The following is a 14,362-nucleotide window of genomic DNA, read 5'->3' on the forward strand; positions in this document are numbered from 1 at the left end:
GATGTCAGCTCAGGGCTAATCTTCCTCAACAAAAAAATAAAAAAAAGATAATCTTCCTCAAAAAAAAAAAAGGTACTAATGGTGCCATAAACAGGCCCCGGGCACCCAAGTTCTGGCCTTTTCCTTTAGTTGGCTCATTTTGGGTAGACAAATGTAATGGGCCTGCTTCGCTTATCTGAGTCAGTGAGGCCCAGGGGCCATGGGTGGGCACGCGGATAAAGCTTTTCCAGTGAGGGTCTGCAGTCCGTCTTCACTGGTATGACCTGTAACACTCCTTCCGAATTCTCCTCTATTAATGTGCAAATGAAATTAGGAATGCCTGTAGATGTTGTTATGATGATCAAATGATTCACACCTACTAAGGGCTTGAAAGAGAGCAAGCACAGCAGACTGTCTTAGGTCAGGCTCCCAGGAAGCAGTGCCTGAGGTGGGGGGTCCCCCATGGAAGTGACTGATTGGGGGCGTGCTGACTGGGGCAGGGCAGGGCAGGGCAGGGCAGGAGCTAGCAAAGCCATGGCAGCCCATGAGAAGCTCGGAATATGAGGGGCACTAGAGTTTGTCACACCTAGGCAAGACGGCTGAGCTGTCATACTACAGAATCAGTCCCTGGAGGGTGGGCGAAACTTCTCGGACACCCGTCAGCCAAGGGTAATCCTCTGAGAAGGGTGGGTGCCCCAGCCAAGGAGATCTGGATGGGGTGCTGCATCTGCTATGCAAATTGACAAGGATTTGCTGACAGCAGCTCAGCGTGCCAAGGAGCAAGAGCTCAGAACCCGGGAATCCGACAACCTGAGCTTCAGTTTCTTCATTCAAGATGTCTTCCTTTTGGTCTCACAAGGCTTCCCTTGAGTCCCTAATTTGAGGTTGGCACCCTGGCTTCATTTGTAGACAAGTCACAGTCCTAAGTGCCTATTTCTTTCTTTGTCCCCAACTTGGGGGGTGGGAGTGCACAGACTCTATCCTGTTCTCTGCAGCATCCCAACACTCAGCACAAGGCCTGCATATAGTAGGTCTGCAGCACACATCTGCTGCCAGTCTGAACGAGTACATAAGATTTCTCATCCTCAGCAAAAGGCCCGAAAGGCGTGTCAACGCTTGCCTCTTAGCTCCTAATTGGATGTAGCTTCCGCCACCACTTCTGTTTATCTGATACTTTTCATCTCACCTTTCCCTCTACCAGTCCTTTGATGTGTGTGGATGGATGTTCTCCCTCTCATTCCACATCATTCCACCTCTCTCTGAAGAGGTCGGCTTCATTCCAATATACTCCAGCCTCATTCAGGGTCATTTCCAGTGATAGCTCCCAGATTTGTGAAATTCTGAAATGACAGGATGCCTGGGAGGGCGGGAATGCCGCTTCAGCCTGGCCATGTTGGGTGGGAAGGTGACTGCAGGGTGGGCAGGAAGAGGGAAAAGGCAGTGGCAGCCCCCTTGGCAATAAGTCATGCCAATCAGAAGGGAAGATGGGAAGACAGAGCCCGGATACTCAGCACTGGGCTTTCCCCGGAACGTGCAAGATCACAATATTTGCTTTTTTGATATTCTTCCACCGCTTTCCCTTGGATATCTAATAACCATCCATGTTAAACTAAAAGGACTCCAGTGGTGGAATTTCCAGCATATAACATTCAGGTGGGGGCAGACACTTGGGGAGCAAGGAAGTTTCTGTGTTGTGGTAGAAGGAGAGGAGGCCTTGCTTGGGTATGTCCCAATCAGCAGTCTCAATGCCTTCCCATTCTCTATTTCTTTCTTTCTTTTTTTTTTGGTGAGGAAGATTGTCCCTGAGCTAACATCTGTGCTAGTCTTCCTCTATTTTGCATGTGGGATGCCTCCACAGCATGGCTTGACAAACGGTGTGTAGGTCTGCCCTGGGATCTGAACCCACAAACCCTGAGCTGCCTAAGTGGAGCCTGGGAACTTAACCACTACACCACCAGGCTGGTCCCCACATTCTTTTTTTTAAACAACTTTTCCCCTTATAAAAGCAACATCACCATTTTACAAACAACTTGGAAGGTAAATAATTTTAAAAAAATCATCCCACTGAAGGAATGTAAATTACTGTGAGCATTTCGGGAAGTTTTCCTCTAGTCTCTTGCCCTCTGCGGATCCCTAGATTTGGATCACTGTTCGAGTTTTTTCTAGATATGTTTGTATCACTGTAAGTGTTTTAAAACTTCCCTGATAACTTTCCTGCGTTTCCTGGCATCAAGGTTTGCGGCCAGGGATCTGGAGCAAGAGAGAGCCTCAACTTTGGACTTCAGATTCCCCAACTATGAGATGTGAGTCGGACACAAATTGACGTCGAGGTTTCATGTTTCAGGAGTTGACCTGGCTTCCTCTCCAGCAGTGGCCTACTTGGGTCTCTGCTCAAACTATCCCATCCTCCAGAATGGAAGATGGAAGTGCTCAGGGGAGGTCAGGGGGCCTGGTCCAGAGGGAGGACTCCGGATCAGCTCTTCTGGGGCTCTCCTGGCAGGAACGCTAAGTGGCTCCCAGGTGCGTCCTCTCTGCTTCACCGGACAACCGGCCTTTGGTAACTCCTCCAGCTACTGAGCCCCCTTGGCTTCCCCTCGGGGCTTTACCCACATTTGCGGACCATCTTGGGCATTCAAGAGACCAAGGGCGCAGCCTCCCGCCAAGTCCAAGTGGGCAGAAGGGAAGACCCCCAGCCATCCAAGGCCCGGGAGCGGGTGAAGTGAGGTGACCGCCCTCTCCCCCGGGAATTGTTTGGGCTCCAGGAGTCAGCCCCAGGCAGGTCGCGCCTATAGCCCGGGTGGGGCGCCCTCCTCCCGGCCCTCCTTCCTCTCCGCGGTGGCCCGGGGGCGGACGGACGCGGCGGCGCCCATCCTGGCCCCCGTGCGGTTTCCCGACGAGGCCTTAGGAGGTGGTGGAGCGGGAGGGAGAAGGGAGGAGCACGCGGAGCAGGAGGGGAGGGAGGAGGAGGAGCGGGGGTGGGAAAAGGAGCAGCCGGCTGGGGAGGAGGAGGAGGAGAAGCGGCCGGCAGGGGTGGGTGCAGGGGGTGGCCAAGCCCTGAGGACGACTGGAGACGGGCAGCGGGGGGAGAAGGCGGGCCGCGGAGGGAGAGGGAAGGAGTTGCAGCGAGCGGGGAGGGGCAGCCTAGGGGGCGGGGCTGGCGCATCGGGGGGCGGGGCCTGCGCGCCCCGCCCCTCCCGGGGGCCGCACCGAGGAACGAAGATGGCCGGGCGCACCGCGGGAACCGAGGGGCCGCCGGTAGTGGCTGCGGCGGCGGCTCTGAGGCTGTGACTCCGCGCGCAGCGGCGACCCGAGCGACCCAGGGGCAGCGGGCAGGCGGCGCAAGCGGCGGCGTGCAGGGCCAGGCAGGCGGGCGCCGGTGCGCGGGCGCCGGGCGGAGGATGCACCGGGCGCGGCGGGCGGCTCCCCGCGGCCGCCCTCGCGCCCCGGGCGCCGGGCCGTAGTGCTGGCGGAGGAGGCGGCACGCGCGGGGCGGCCGGGCGGCGGCGGGGCCCGCGCCGTCATGCCGTGGCTGAGCGGCGGCCGGCGGCGGCGGCGGGGACAGCCGCGAGAGGTCCCGCGGGAGCCGCCGCCGCCTGCGCAGCCCGCACGGGAGCCGCCGCCGCCACCCGCGCCCCCCACCGCGGCCCCCGTGGTCCCCGCGCCCCCCGCGCCGCCGCCGGCCCGGGCCCGGGAGAGCGCCGAGCTGCCGCTACCCGCCGGCTGGGAGGAGGCGCGCGACTACGACGGCCGTGTCTTCTACATCGACCACAACACGCGCCAGACGTCGTGGATCGACCCCCGCGACCGGTAAGGGCGCCGGCGGAGGGCGCGGGCCCGGGCCAGGATCGGGGCGCCGCATCCTTCTAGCCCGGGGAGAGGATCAAGGACTCGGAGGCCTCTGGCTCTGGGCGAAGATCGTGAGTCCGCGGGGCGCGGGCGAGGACCCGGGCGCCCCCACCCCCGGGGCCCTGGCCGAGGATCGAGGCGCCCCCTCTCCCGGCCTCGAGCCCCCGGCGTGCAGAGCCCCGGTCTCCTCCAGCCCTTGCCGCGGGGCGGACGCTCGGACTTGATTCCCTCACGTCACCCGCTGACCGGCGCCTGGGAGTTGGGCGCCTGGAATTTCCTCTCCCGGGGCTGACGGATGGCCCTCTTTTCCTTTTTCCGCCTCGGCCTCGCCCATCCCTGCCAGGCCTCTACGTCCCACCGCCCCCGGCCCCGCGGTGGCCAGATGAGCTGTCATCTTGGAGCAGAAACGTGCGCCCCAGCTTCGTAGTGTGGGTTCCTTGCCTGGCGGGCTCAGCCTAGTTTCCATCCAAAGAGTGATGCCAGACGGGACACTTCAGGGATTCCCAATTCTGTTGGAGCTGGGAGAGCCTGTTCTCAAACTGTGCTCTTTAGCGCCTTAAATATTGAGTTAAAATTTTGTTTGAAAGAGCCTTGTGTACTGCGGCCAGAATGGAGTATGATTAGACCCATATGCTTTCGGAATAAACGAAAAACAAGAGTTGAATTTTAGGTTTCATTTTTGTGCAAGATGGGAATAGGACACTGAGTTGTCTTATTATTCATGGAAATAAATCTTATGGACTAAAAGCGGATTCTTCTGAAAGCACTACCAGATTGCATGTAATTAGGTTAATGCAATGAGGCTTTTCCTTAACTTTTTGCTCAATTGTCTACTGGTTTCAATGGTTCAGCTGCTTTTGGAGAGATGCATTCTTTTGTGGAATTGGGAATTCTGTTGAAACCAAGTGTTTGCAGTGGTTATCTGATATCTTGTCCTATCCTGAGCAACTTCTCTCCACGCTGGGCCTGAGTGCCAGAAAGGAAATAGTGCAGGCTTCCCAGCGATTTGAGGACTTGAAAAGGCCCAGTGTGGTGACACTGCGCCTGCTTCCTCCTACCTGCACAGGAAAGCAGTGCTGCATGGCCCTGGCCTTTGAAAATAAACTTTTGGGGAGGGAAGCTGCTGAAGTATTGTTTGAAGATTTCTCTGCGTTCAGATAGGGAAAAACAAAACAAAGCAAAAGGATCTTGGTGCCCTAACATTCTCTCTGAACAGTGCAAACTTGTGGACTCAGAAACTTAGATAAATCTTAGCACAGTTGTATGGCTTACGAAGATGCTTAGTTATATAAAAAATCAGGTGAGATCATATTATAACTTTAACCAAAAGCTTGAGCCATAGCTGTATGATCAAGCCTTGAATGGTTCTAGAATTGGTAGAACTGCTTGGCATGTGGTGCCCTTTTATGCTGTATATCTGTTAAAGACCCAAACAACTGGAAAATGAACCAGTTAAAAATACCATTTTGCTTAGAAAAGGCTAAGGCTCGTTTTATGAGGGTAATATAAAACCGTTGTGGTTACACTGGCGTGGAGATTCATGATGAGAAATATAAACGTAAGAATTTCCGCTTTAACGATACCACCCAGGACATAGGTGAGCAGACCCTCCAGAAGTCAGCTTGTAGAATCAATCTTTCTGTATATTTCATACAAATGTGTATATTTCGTACACATTTCCTATGTTCCTCTTTCCACAAATCTGTTTCTGTTACTGAATGACATTTTCACCCTTTTCAGACATCACTTATGTTATAGATTTTTAAAAAGCCCTGATTCTAATGCTAAAGGTGTTGATCGAGTGAACAAAAGTGGATATATTGCATTTTTTGTAAAGTAAAAACACATGTATACTTTTATGAGATATTGTTTTTATAGTGAGTGAAAATTCAGCAGGGGACAGCTTGCACTTCAGCTCCCATAATACCTTGCCCGAAATATGTATGGAATGTTAAGCAAGCCACAAACATTTAAGTGGACTCTACCCGAATGGTGTAAATGGTGTAATAGTCATTCTTCTTACTCTTTCAAAACAGAACCCTGCTGATTTTTATAGGGGACCAGTTATCCTTTAAAGTTGTAATTGCTTTTTACTGTATGGAGAAAACTGTGTGTCAGAGCACAGCATTTTCTCCGCGTGCATCTGACAGTTAAAACTCTTTTGGAGTCATGTTTGATTCACACAACCAGAAAATGGTGTTCAAGAAATGAAGACTTTCCCCAAACAGTTTCCAAATAGGGAACTGACAGGAGAGAGGCAAATCAATAAAGAGGTTTTTAAAGAAAATGAAGTTATGGAGGAATAAATGAACATGGTAGGTTAGGTGACATTTGTTGCTTACTGAAAACATCGTTTTATATATAATTTAGTAAAAACTGTAATAGCATAAAATATGCTGCTGTAAGCAAAGTAGCCAAGGGTTATGAACAGTCTCTTCTGGAGTTTTATAGTAATTTCATTCAGTGTTGTGTTTAACAACATTCAATATTACCAGCTCAGGGCGTGTTGGTGAATTATGTTGCTGTTCTTTCTTTTTCAGGTTACAACAAAGAGGTTGCAAGCCTAAGGAAACATCTTTACAGATGTGGCTACAGATGTGTAAAAATCTATTTTCAAAATAGAATTTTTTTAGTTTGATTATGAACCCACCTTAGGTTTAAATTCACTATCTCTGCAGATTAGTGGTGTGCACATAATTTTTGTAGTTAGTTTTCTGGGAGCCTTACCCAAAAACTTTGTTAAGAAATATAAAATTAGTTCGCCATTTCTCTGGCTGGTTTCCGTGGGTGAGTCCTGTGTGGTTTACATTAGTGGTACGTGTGTATTCTACATATATTAACTCAGAGTTCAATGACCACTTTATGAAAAGGTATTTAGCATTTAGGCGGAAAATATGGGAAGAACATTTTTGCCTCCTTTGGAAAAATTCAGTGCCTTCCACAGGTGTGTACGTGTGTGCTTCCTGGGGTTGTGTTGATATTATCCTATAGATGGACTGAGTGGTGGAAACTTCATGTTCTGTTTCCCAGCTCAGTTGGGATTGTACAGTACTGGAAATGCCAACCTTGAGCAGCTCAAGAATGGTGGACCATACCACATTTGAGATCAAAGCAGAGTGTAAATGATCGTGATGTTGGCAGAAGGCCCAGATATATCATGACATAAGCTTTTAGGGACCCATTTGTTCACGAGCTGGGGTTTGACCTGCGCCACATGGAGGAATTCTGTGGCATGTTAAAAGTCTTTTGAACAGGCTATTGCTTTATGGAGAAACAATCCATGGTTCTGGAATTTGCCAAGTTGGAGCCACACATAACAGAGCCGGATGACATTGTTGCTATCGTCTTGGAACTTTTATTTAGTATTAATTAATAGGAGGTATATTATATTTACCCCACAGAGTGTATTTTGGGATTATGTAAACTTTCCAATAAACAAGTAATTATTCCTCCATTTTTCATTGTTTAAGATTGTAGATAGTGTTTGTATGAACGTGGGGGAGTGTCTTACTTTTCAGGCCCTAAGGGATGGGCTCCTGGAAGAATTTTCTTCCATTTAGATTATGAACAACTTCGTGGTCTATTCTTGGTCTAATATCTTTCTTTTTCTTTCCTTCCCTTTTTATTTTTAAGTGAATGGAAAAGTCATTCATTTCCAAAAATAGCTCCCGGATGTTTGGAAATCTCTAAGTTTCCTTTTCTTCCCTTTTGCTCTGATTTTGGGAGTATAAATAATGTGTTTCACCTTCTCTGGTAGGTTCTACTTCAGAAACCCTTGGGTCAAGTGACATGTTAAAGGTCACTTGGTGAGCCTCTTCTAGCCCAGGTCCTTTTTACTAATGTTGGCTGCCTTTCCAATAAATTCAGTAAAATGAATCTGATGGAATAACAGCAGAGTTGAATTCTACTGGGTTCAGTTACCCCTATTGAAATCCAGTAAAATGAAGAAATAGTTACAGAGGTGCTTGCCCTCCTGTGTGCTGGGACGGTAGATAGAGACTAGGTTTGTCTCGGAGATGGGAGACAGACACAAAGGGAAGACAGTAATGGTGCCAAGGCGCCGTCAGCAGGTGGTGGTGGCTTCTGAGAAAAGGAGGGCAGGCTCACTTGAGTCTGGAGGTTCTCGTCCGTCGATCTCCTAGGTTGAGGGTTTCTCGTGCTTTCTCAGTGCTGGGGAAAAAAAGGGGGACTGAGAAAAGTGCTGGAGCTGAGGAAGTGCTGGGTGTGTTTAGAATCAATAAGGGTCAGAATCACAGAGTCACTGTGACTGACCCAGAGTCTTTGGGTGAGGGAGGGAAGACTCGGGCAAGACCACGAATAGCTTAGAATCCTACAGCTTTGGGTTTGGAAGAGCTAGGACCGTCTTATGCTAAGTCCTCGTTTTGCATTGGAGGGCCACAGCCAAGGGGTGTCTTGCCAGCAGTTGGAAGGACAGGGACTTGAGCTGAGTCTTCTGACCCCAGCCTGGTGCTCTTCCCAGCATGCCACCCAACTGCCCAGTCGCTACTCAGTTTTAAGCATCCTGCCTCTGTTCATTCATTCATTCAGTAACTGTAGCACAGCCGCTCAGTTTCAGGCACTCTTCCAGGGTTTGGGACTCCAGTCGTGGGCACCAGCAGACAGGTCCCTGCCTCTGTGGGGCTTCCGCTGCGCTTGTGATCTTCTCCCTTAGGCCTCGCCATGCTGTTCCTGCCTCCCGGTTTCTCCCCGCTGGGATCCCTTGGGTCTGAAGGTCCACAATGGCTGCACAAGCTGTAGGTGGATAGGTGATGAAACTGAGGCCAAGGGAGGGTGACTTAGGAACCTCACTTCTCATAGCCTACGAGGGGCAGTGTCTGTCCGACTCCAGCGTTGAGCCCAGGTCTACTACCTGTATTTGACCCTCCTTGGCCAGGTAACTGTGTGCCCCTTGCACTGTGTTGTACCCGCCAGTTATTTTTTTTTTTTAAGTTTTGGTTTGTTTTGGTTTTCTTTCAGTCAGGAAGATTTGCTCTGAGCTAACATCTATTGCCAATCTTCTTCTATTTTGTATGTGGGATGCCACCACAGCATGACTTAATGAGTGGTGTGTAGGTCTGGGCCAGGGATCTGAGCCCGCAAATCCTGGGCCGCTGAAGCAGAGCTCATGAACTTAACCACACCACCGGGCTGGCCCCAACCCCCACCAGTTATTTTTATCTTGCCTTCATTGTTGTTTGATATTTAACACCTCCTCCCCCCCCCCCCCGTAGAATAATGGCCTCCCAAAGATGTCAATGTCCTAGTCACTGAAGCCTGTTAATAAGTTACCTTTCATGGCAAATGACATTTGTAGGTGGGATTAAGTTAAGAATCTTGAGATAAAGTGATTATCCTGGATTATCTGTGTGGGCCCAATGTGATCACAAGGGTCCTTTCAAGAGGGAAGCAGGAGGGTCAGAGTCTGAGAAGGAGATGTGACAGCAGAAGCAGATATTGGAGTCATGTGGTCATGAGCCAAGGAATGCAGGCAGTCGCTAAAAGCTGGAAGAGCCAGGGAAGTGGATTTTTCGTTAGAGTCTGCAGATGGAACACAGCCCTGCTGACACCTTGATTTTAGATGAATGTGACTGATTTTGGACTTCTGACCTCCAGAACTGTGAGATAATAAATTTGTATTGTTTCAAGCCACTTGATTTGTGGTAGTTTGTTACAGCAATAGTTGGAAACTAACACACCACATGCGTTATTTTCCCAGTGAGAATGGAAGCATCTGGTCAGCTTGGGTTCTTTGATAACAACCACAATAGCTGATGTTTGTTGTGTGCTTAGGGGGTGCTATACTAAGCATTTTACGTCCATTTTCTGTCTGGCTCCTCATAATATCGCTAAGAATCCTCGTTTCTTGTGGACTTAGTCTGGAGTCTCACTCACATTAGGCACCAAGTCATCTGATAAGCTAGCCAAATATGAGGTTAATGTGGGAAAAGTTTCCAATGGGAACTATTGGAGGTTTTCACAGATGGTAACCGGCCTGAGCTAGAGAGATCTGGGGCACTAGGACTAGAAAAGGCAGGGATTATGTCAGAGAAATTGTAATGGAAACAAGAAGTGCACAGGATTTAGCTAATGCTTGAATTAAGGCAGATGAAATCAGGAGGGAGGTCAAAGGACTCTTGCTGATAACCTTAGGAGGAGCTGAGACGCACCAGGGGCCAACCTGAAGGCCTTCTGTTAACCCTGCTCAGAAGCCTTCATTGTTTTTGCTGCTGTTGTTTTTGATTGTGTTCAGTGACTTGGTTATGTGCGGAAGCATGTTGAGTCACTCAGCGTGCTCTGTTGCTGAGGGCCAGTGTCCTAAAAGGTATCTAAACTGGGCCAGTGTCTTTAGATCAGGGTTTCTCAGCCCTGGCACTATTGATATTTAAGGCTGGGTAGTTCTTTGTTGTGGGGCTGGCCCATGTAGCGTAGGATATTTAGCAGCATCCCTAGTCTCTACCCACTAGATGCTGGCAGCACCCCCCCCCCCCAAGTCATGCCAATTAAGTGTCTTCAGACATTGCCAAATATCTGCTGGGGGACAACATGGCCTGGTTGAGAACTCTGAACTACTTCCATCTACCTGGTTACAATGATTCATGTTTAGGAGCTGAATTTGTTTCAAGTAGATTGACGGTTACCGAGCTGGTACATAACAGAGGGTAAGACCACATAGGTCTGAATTCTGTGTTTCCGTGAAGAAGGGATGTTAAACATATTTATATAAAAATCTCTGAGTTTACTACACCATACAAATAGTAATACCAGTATATGAAACTTTGGGGATGTATTTTAGTATGAGTATATTCTTCAATTTTTAGAATATTCTCAATTGATAGGTAGTTACTGAATGTCAAGTGTATACATACACACAGTGGAACAGAAGAAAATGATCTTTTACATGTCAGTGTTCTGCAGCAACCTAGAGAGCTGGCCTGGCCTTCTGAGCGTGTGTGTGTGTGTGTGTGTGTGTGTGTGTGTGTGTGTGTATGTATGTGTATGTGTGTAGGGGGCGGCTACTATTAGGCTGCCTAAGGTGCCCTGAGACATCCCATCCCTTCTGTGGATGAGGGAGCCATGAGAGGATTGATTGCCTCTGCCTTTGCTCATAAGCTCTAGAAGGACAGGGCAAGGGCATCTTGAAAGGCTGCTTATGGACCTGTGGAATCTCCAGTGTTTTCCATCTGGAGGGGCCTCTCTTTATTTCCTTAAAGCTCAAGGGGCTAAGGGAGAGAGGGAAGGAGAAAGGGAGGTGGCTGGGTCAACCCCTAGGTGACGAGCCCTGCAGTTCAGTGGGTGGGCCATCGAGCCAGGCAAGAGGTCTTCCTAGTGGCTCCTATGTGCCAGCCTTGGTGCTACCAGATAGGTCACTGCCAAGGTGAGTACGACATTTCCAGGCCACGTGGAGTCCGGTCAGGACACCACATAGCTGCTGCTGGACATGAACTCTTTTTGCCGCTTGGAGGCCTGTCCTGTGGACTGTGCTTGTGTCCAGTGCGGGGGTGCCCTCTGAGTGTATGGGTCTACTGGATTTGCCCTGAAAATTATCCCCCTTTAAAAAATTGAGATATAATTCACATACCATAAAATGTCCTGTTTTAAAGTACACAATTTAGTGGTTTTTAGTATATTCTCAAGGTTGTTCAACCATCACCACATTCTAATTCCGGAACATTTTTGTTGCCCCAAAACAAAACCCTGTATGCATTAGCAGTAACTCCCTATCTCCCTCAGCTCCTGGCACCCACTGATCTGTTCTCTGTCTCTAGATTTGCCCATTCTGGACATTTCATCTAAATGCAATCATGCAATCTGTGGCCTTGGCTTACCTCACTCAGCATAATGTTTTCGAGGTTTATCTCTGTCACAGCATGGATCAGGGCTTCATTCCTTTTCATTGCCAAATACTATTCCATTGTGTGGCTAGACCACATTTTGGAAGCCACCCTGAAGTGCCCTCCATGTCCAGGTATTCCTTGCAGAATATGGGAAATAGCTATGTCTTTAATTCCGTTATGTCAATTCCCAACTGTTTTACTCAGAGAAAAATGACCATTCATATGTTTACAGTGTCAATATAAACATGACCTCGTGTGCTTGATGGAAAAAACCAGGTCTTAGGCTGGCCGCGATCAGCCGTTGTCCGTTCTCGTCTGCTAGCTGCTTGTTTTGGCTCCTTGATAACCAGGAGCGGGCTTCTCCGCTGGAGCTGGACACAGTCAAACTGGGCAGGGAGCTTCAGGAATCCCGGCACCCTCTGCACGTGGGCCAGGTAGCCCCGTGTTTTAAGCTCCCCTGAGGTTACAGTGTGTAGCCAAGAGTCACAACCATTTTGTGCCAGGACTAGCGGAAAAGTGTTATAGGAGGTGGTGATGGTGAACAAAGTCGGAGATGGAAATCTTAAAATTGAGAGACTTTTTGCATTTATTAATTTGTCTCTGCAAATTGGGCAAAGATGGTGATTTTCTGTTTTTGAAGGAGGAGAACGTGCCCTTGTCCTGTGGATCAGCTGGACAGACCTGCATTAAGGTTCTGGCTGTCATTTAGTTTGCTGTGCCTGCTTGTAACCTCTTCGAGCTTCAGTTTCCTCTCATATAAACTGGAGCCAGTGTGGGCTATGGCGAGGGTTCATGAGCAAGGCGGCCATATGTGGAGCTCATGTCCCGCACACCAGCAGCCCCAGCAGCAAGGCAGCTTGGAATTGTTGCATGAGGAACACCGCATTGTATTGCGGTGAGGTTGGAAAGCTGCTGGTCTGGACGACAGAGACCAGGAAGTCCACGACACGTGCAGGTGGAGAACGGGCCCGGTGTGCATGCCTTGAAAGGGAGGACTAAGTGTCTGTTTTCGAAGTTGTTTGTAAGGAATTTGTGTACCTGTTTGGGGGAGATGATGGCGGGGACTGTGAAGACGGGGCCAGGGATGGGCAATATGTCTTTTTATCCCTTTTGCTTTTTGAACCATGTGAATATATTAACTTTTCAAAGAATCGAATGAAGAAATTCAACATAGGAGAATAGGGTGGTATTATAGACATGAATTTAAGAAACTCTTCCCCCTCTTCCTTCTCCTCCTCCTCCACCCCTCTCTCCCACCCTCTACCTCTCTCCCCTGTGTGTAAATTTCTCTGGCAGATTTCTGTTGCCTAACTTGAGCTTGAGTACCTTCCTGTTTTTAGTGAAGATCTCACAACTCCATACAGTCTAATGATGTTGATCTTACGTGGGTATTTTCAGTTCTGTCACTGTGCATTTGGAACTTCAGAATTGTAACCAGTAGCTGTTTTATTGCATACTGCTTGGGAATTGCTCATCCCGTCTTTTTTGAAAATGTTCTCTCGCCCATTTTTCCTGGGTCTCCATTAATTTTTGGAAGGGTCAGTTACATTGGGACAGGTAGGCTCCTTGGGTGAAGCCTGTGAAGGTTTGGAGTGGGGGCGTTTCAGGCTTCCTGGCCCAGGGCGACTGGCAGACTTTGCCTGGCAGGTCAGGGATGAGGCAGAGGTCATACCCAGCTGGCCTGCCGGGCTCTGATCTCTAGGATGGGGCCTGGCATTGAGACCAGTTTGGGGATGGTCTGAGTGCCCATATTCGCACCCTCCCCTCCATTCTCCTTCTTCTGTCTGGAAATGCCTCTCATGTACACTGGCCTACTTCTAAGAGAAAATTAAAGTTTTTAAAGAGGGGGTCGATGCTGTCCTGACGGTAGGCGCTTCTGAAGCCTGGTGTACTCATTTATGAAGTCGAATGTACTGCCTGTGACTGATCAACTGGTCGATGCAGCTAAAGCAGCAAAACACTTAGTAAAAATTGCTTGGCATCATGGCAACCAAAGAACAGCTTGGTTGTTTTTTCTTTGAAACCACCTCCTCTGTCTAGTTCCAAAACATTTTCTTCACCCCAAAAGGAAACCCTGTACCCATTAAGCGTCACTCCCCATTTCCTCCTCCCTCAGCCCCTGGCAACCACCAGTCTACTTTCTGTCTCTATGGATTTGCTGGTTCTGGACATTTCATAAAATTGGAATCATACAAATTGTGGCCTTTTGTGTTGGGCTTCTTTCACCTAGCCTACCGTTTTTGAGGTTCATCTGTGTTGTGGGGATCTGGTTTTGTGGTTCTGCTTTTGGTTTAATACAGGGGACATTCCATCACGTGATCCTAACTGAGGGCAGCTGTGTGAACTTTGCCCACGGGAGCCGCTGGCACTCTTTAAGAAAAATAAATTGAGGATCAAAGGAAAGAGATTTTAGCTTTTATTTTGTTACTTAATTTAGCTTTTTAGTTTGTTACTTTGAGAAAGAGAGAAGTATAAAATATTTCATGCTTCTTTCTAAAATTAGGGACAGGAAGTCAAAAAATTAATATGTGGTAAGGCTTTTTAATAATCTAGATGCTACGTCTGTTCTAGGTGTGATGGAGGATAATGAGTAATTAACATCACCTAGCCCTTTTCTTCAAGGAGATGAAAATACAACTGGGGAAACAAAAGGAACCTATATAAAGTAATAAGCTGGTGATGGAGTGGTTACCAACATGCTG

General features: G+C 48.7%; 1 protein-coding gene across 2 annotated transcripts in view; it reads left to right on the plus strand.

The window, feature by feature from the left end:
* Positions 1-3,271: 3,271 nt before the first annotated feature.
* Positions 3,272-14,362, plus strand: part of WWC3 (WWC family member 3) — a 117,152-nt gene continuing 106,061 nt past the window's right edge. The window contains exon 1 of one of the 2 annotated variants that reach the window (XM_023634125.2): positions 3,272-3,786. In XM_023634125.2, the coding sequence (XP_023489893.2) occupies positions 3,500-3,786 (287 nt within the window). In that variant the 5' untranslated portion in view covers positions 3,272-3,499. The remainder of the gene's footprint in view (positions 3,787-14,362) is intronic. The other variant, XM_070258372.1, reaches the window with a different exon arrangement.

The sequence above is a fragment of the Equus caballus genome, chromosome X, assembly GCF_041296265.1.
Source record: "Equus caballus isolate H_3958 breed thoroughbred chromosome X, TB-T2T, whole genome shotgun sequence".
Lineage (NCBI taxonomy): Eukaryota > Metazoa > Chordata > Mammalia > Perissodactyla > Equidae > Equus > Equus caballus.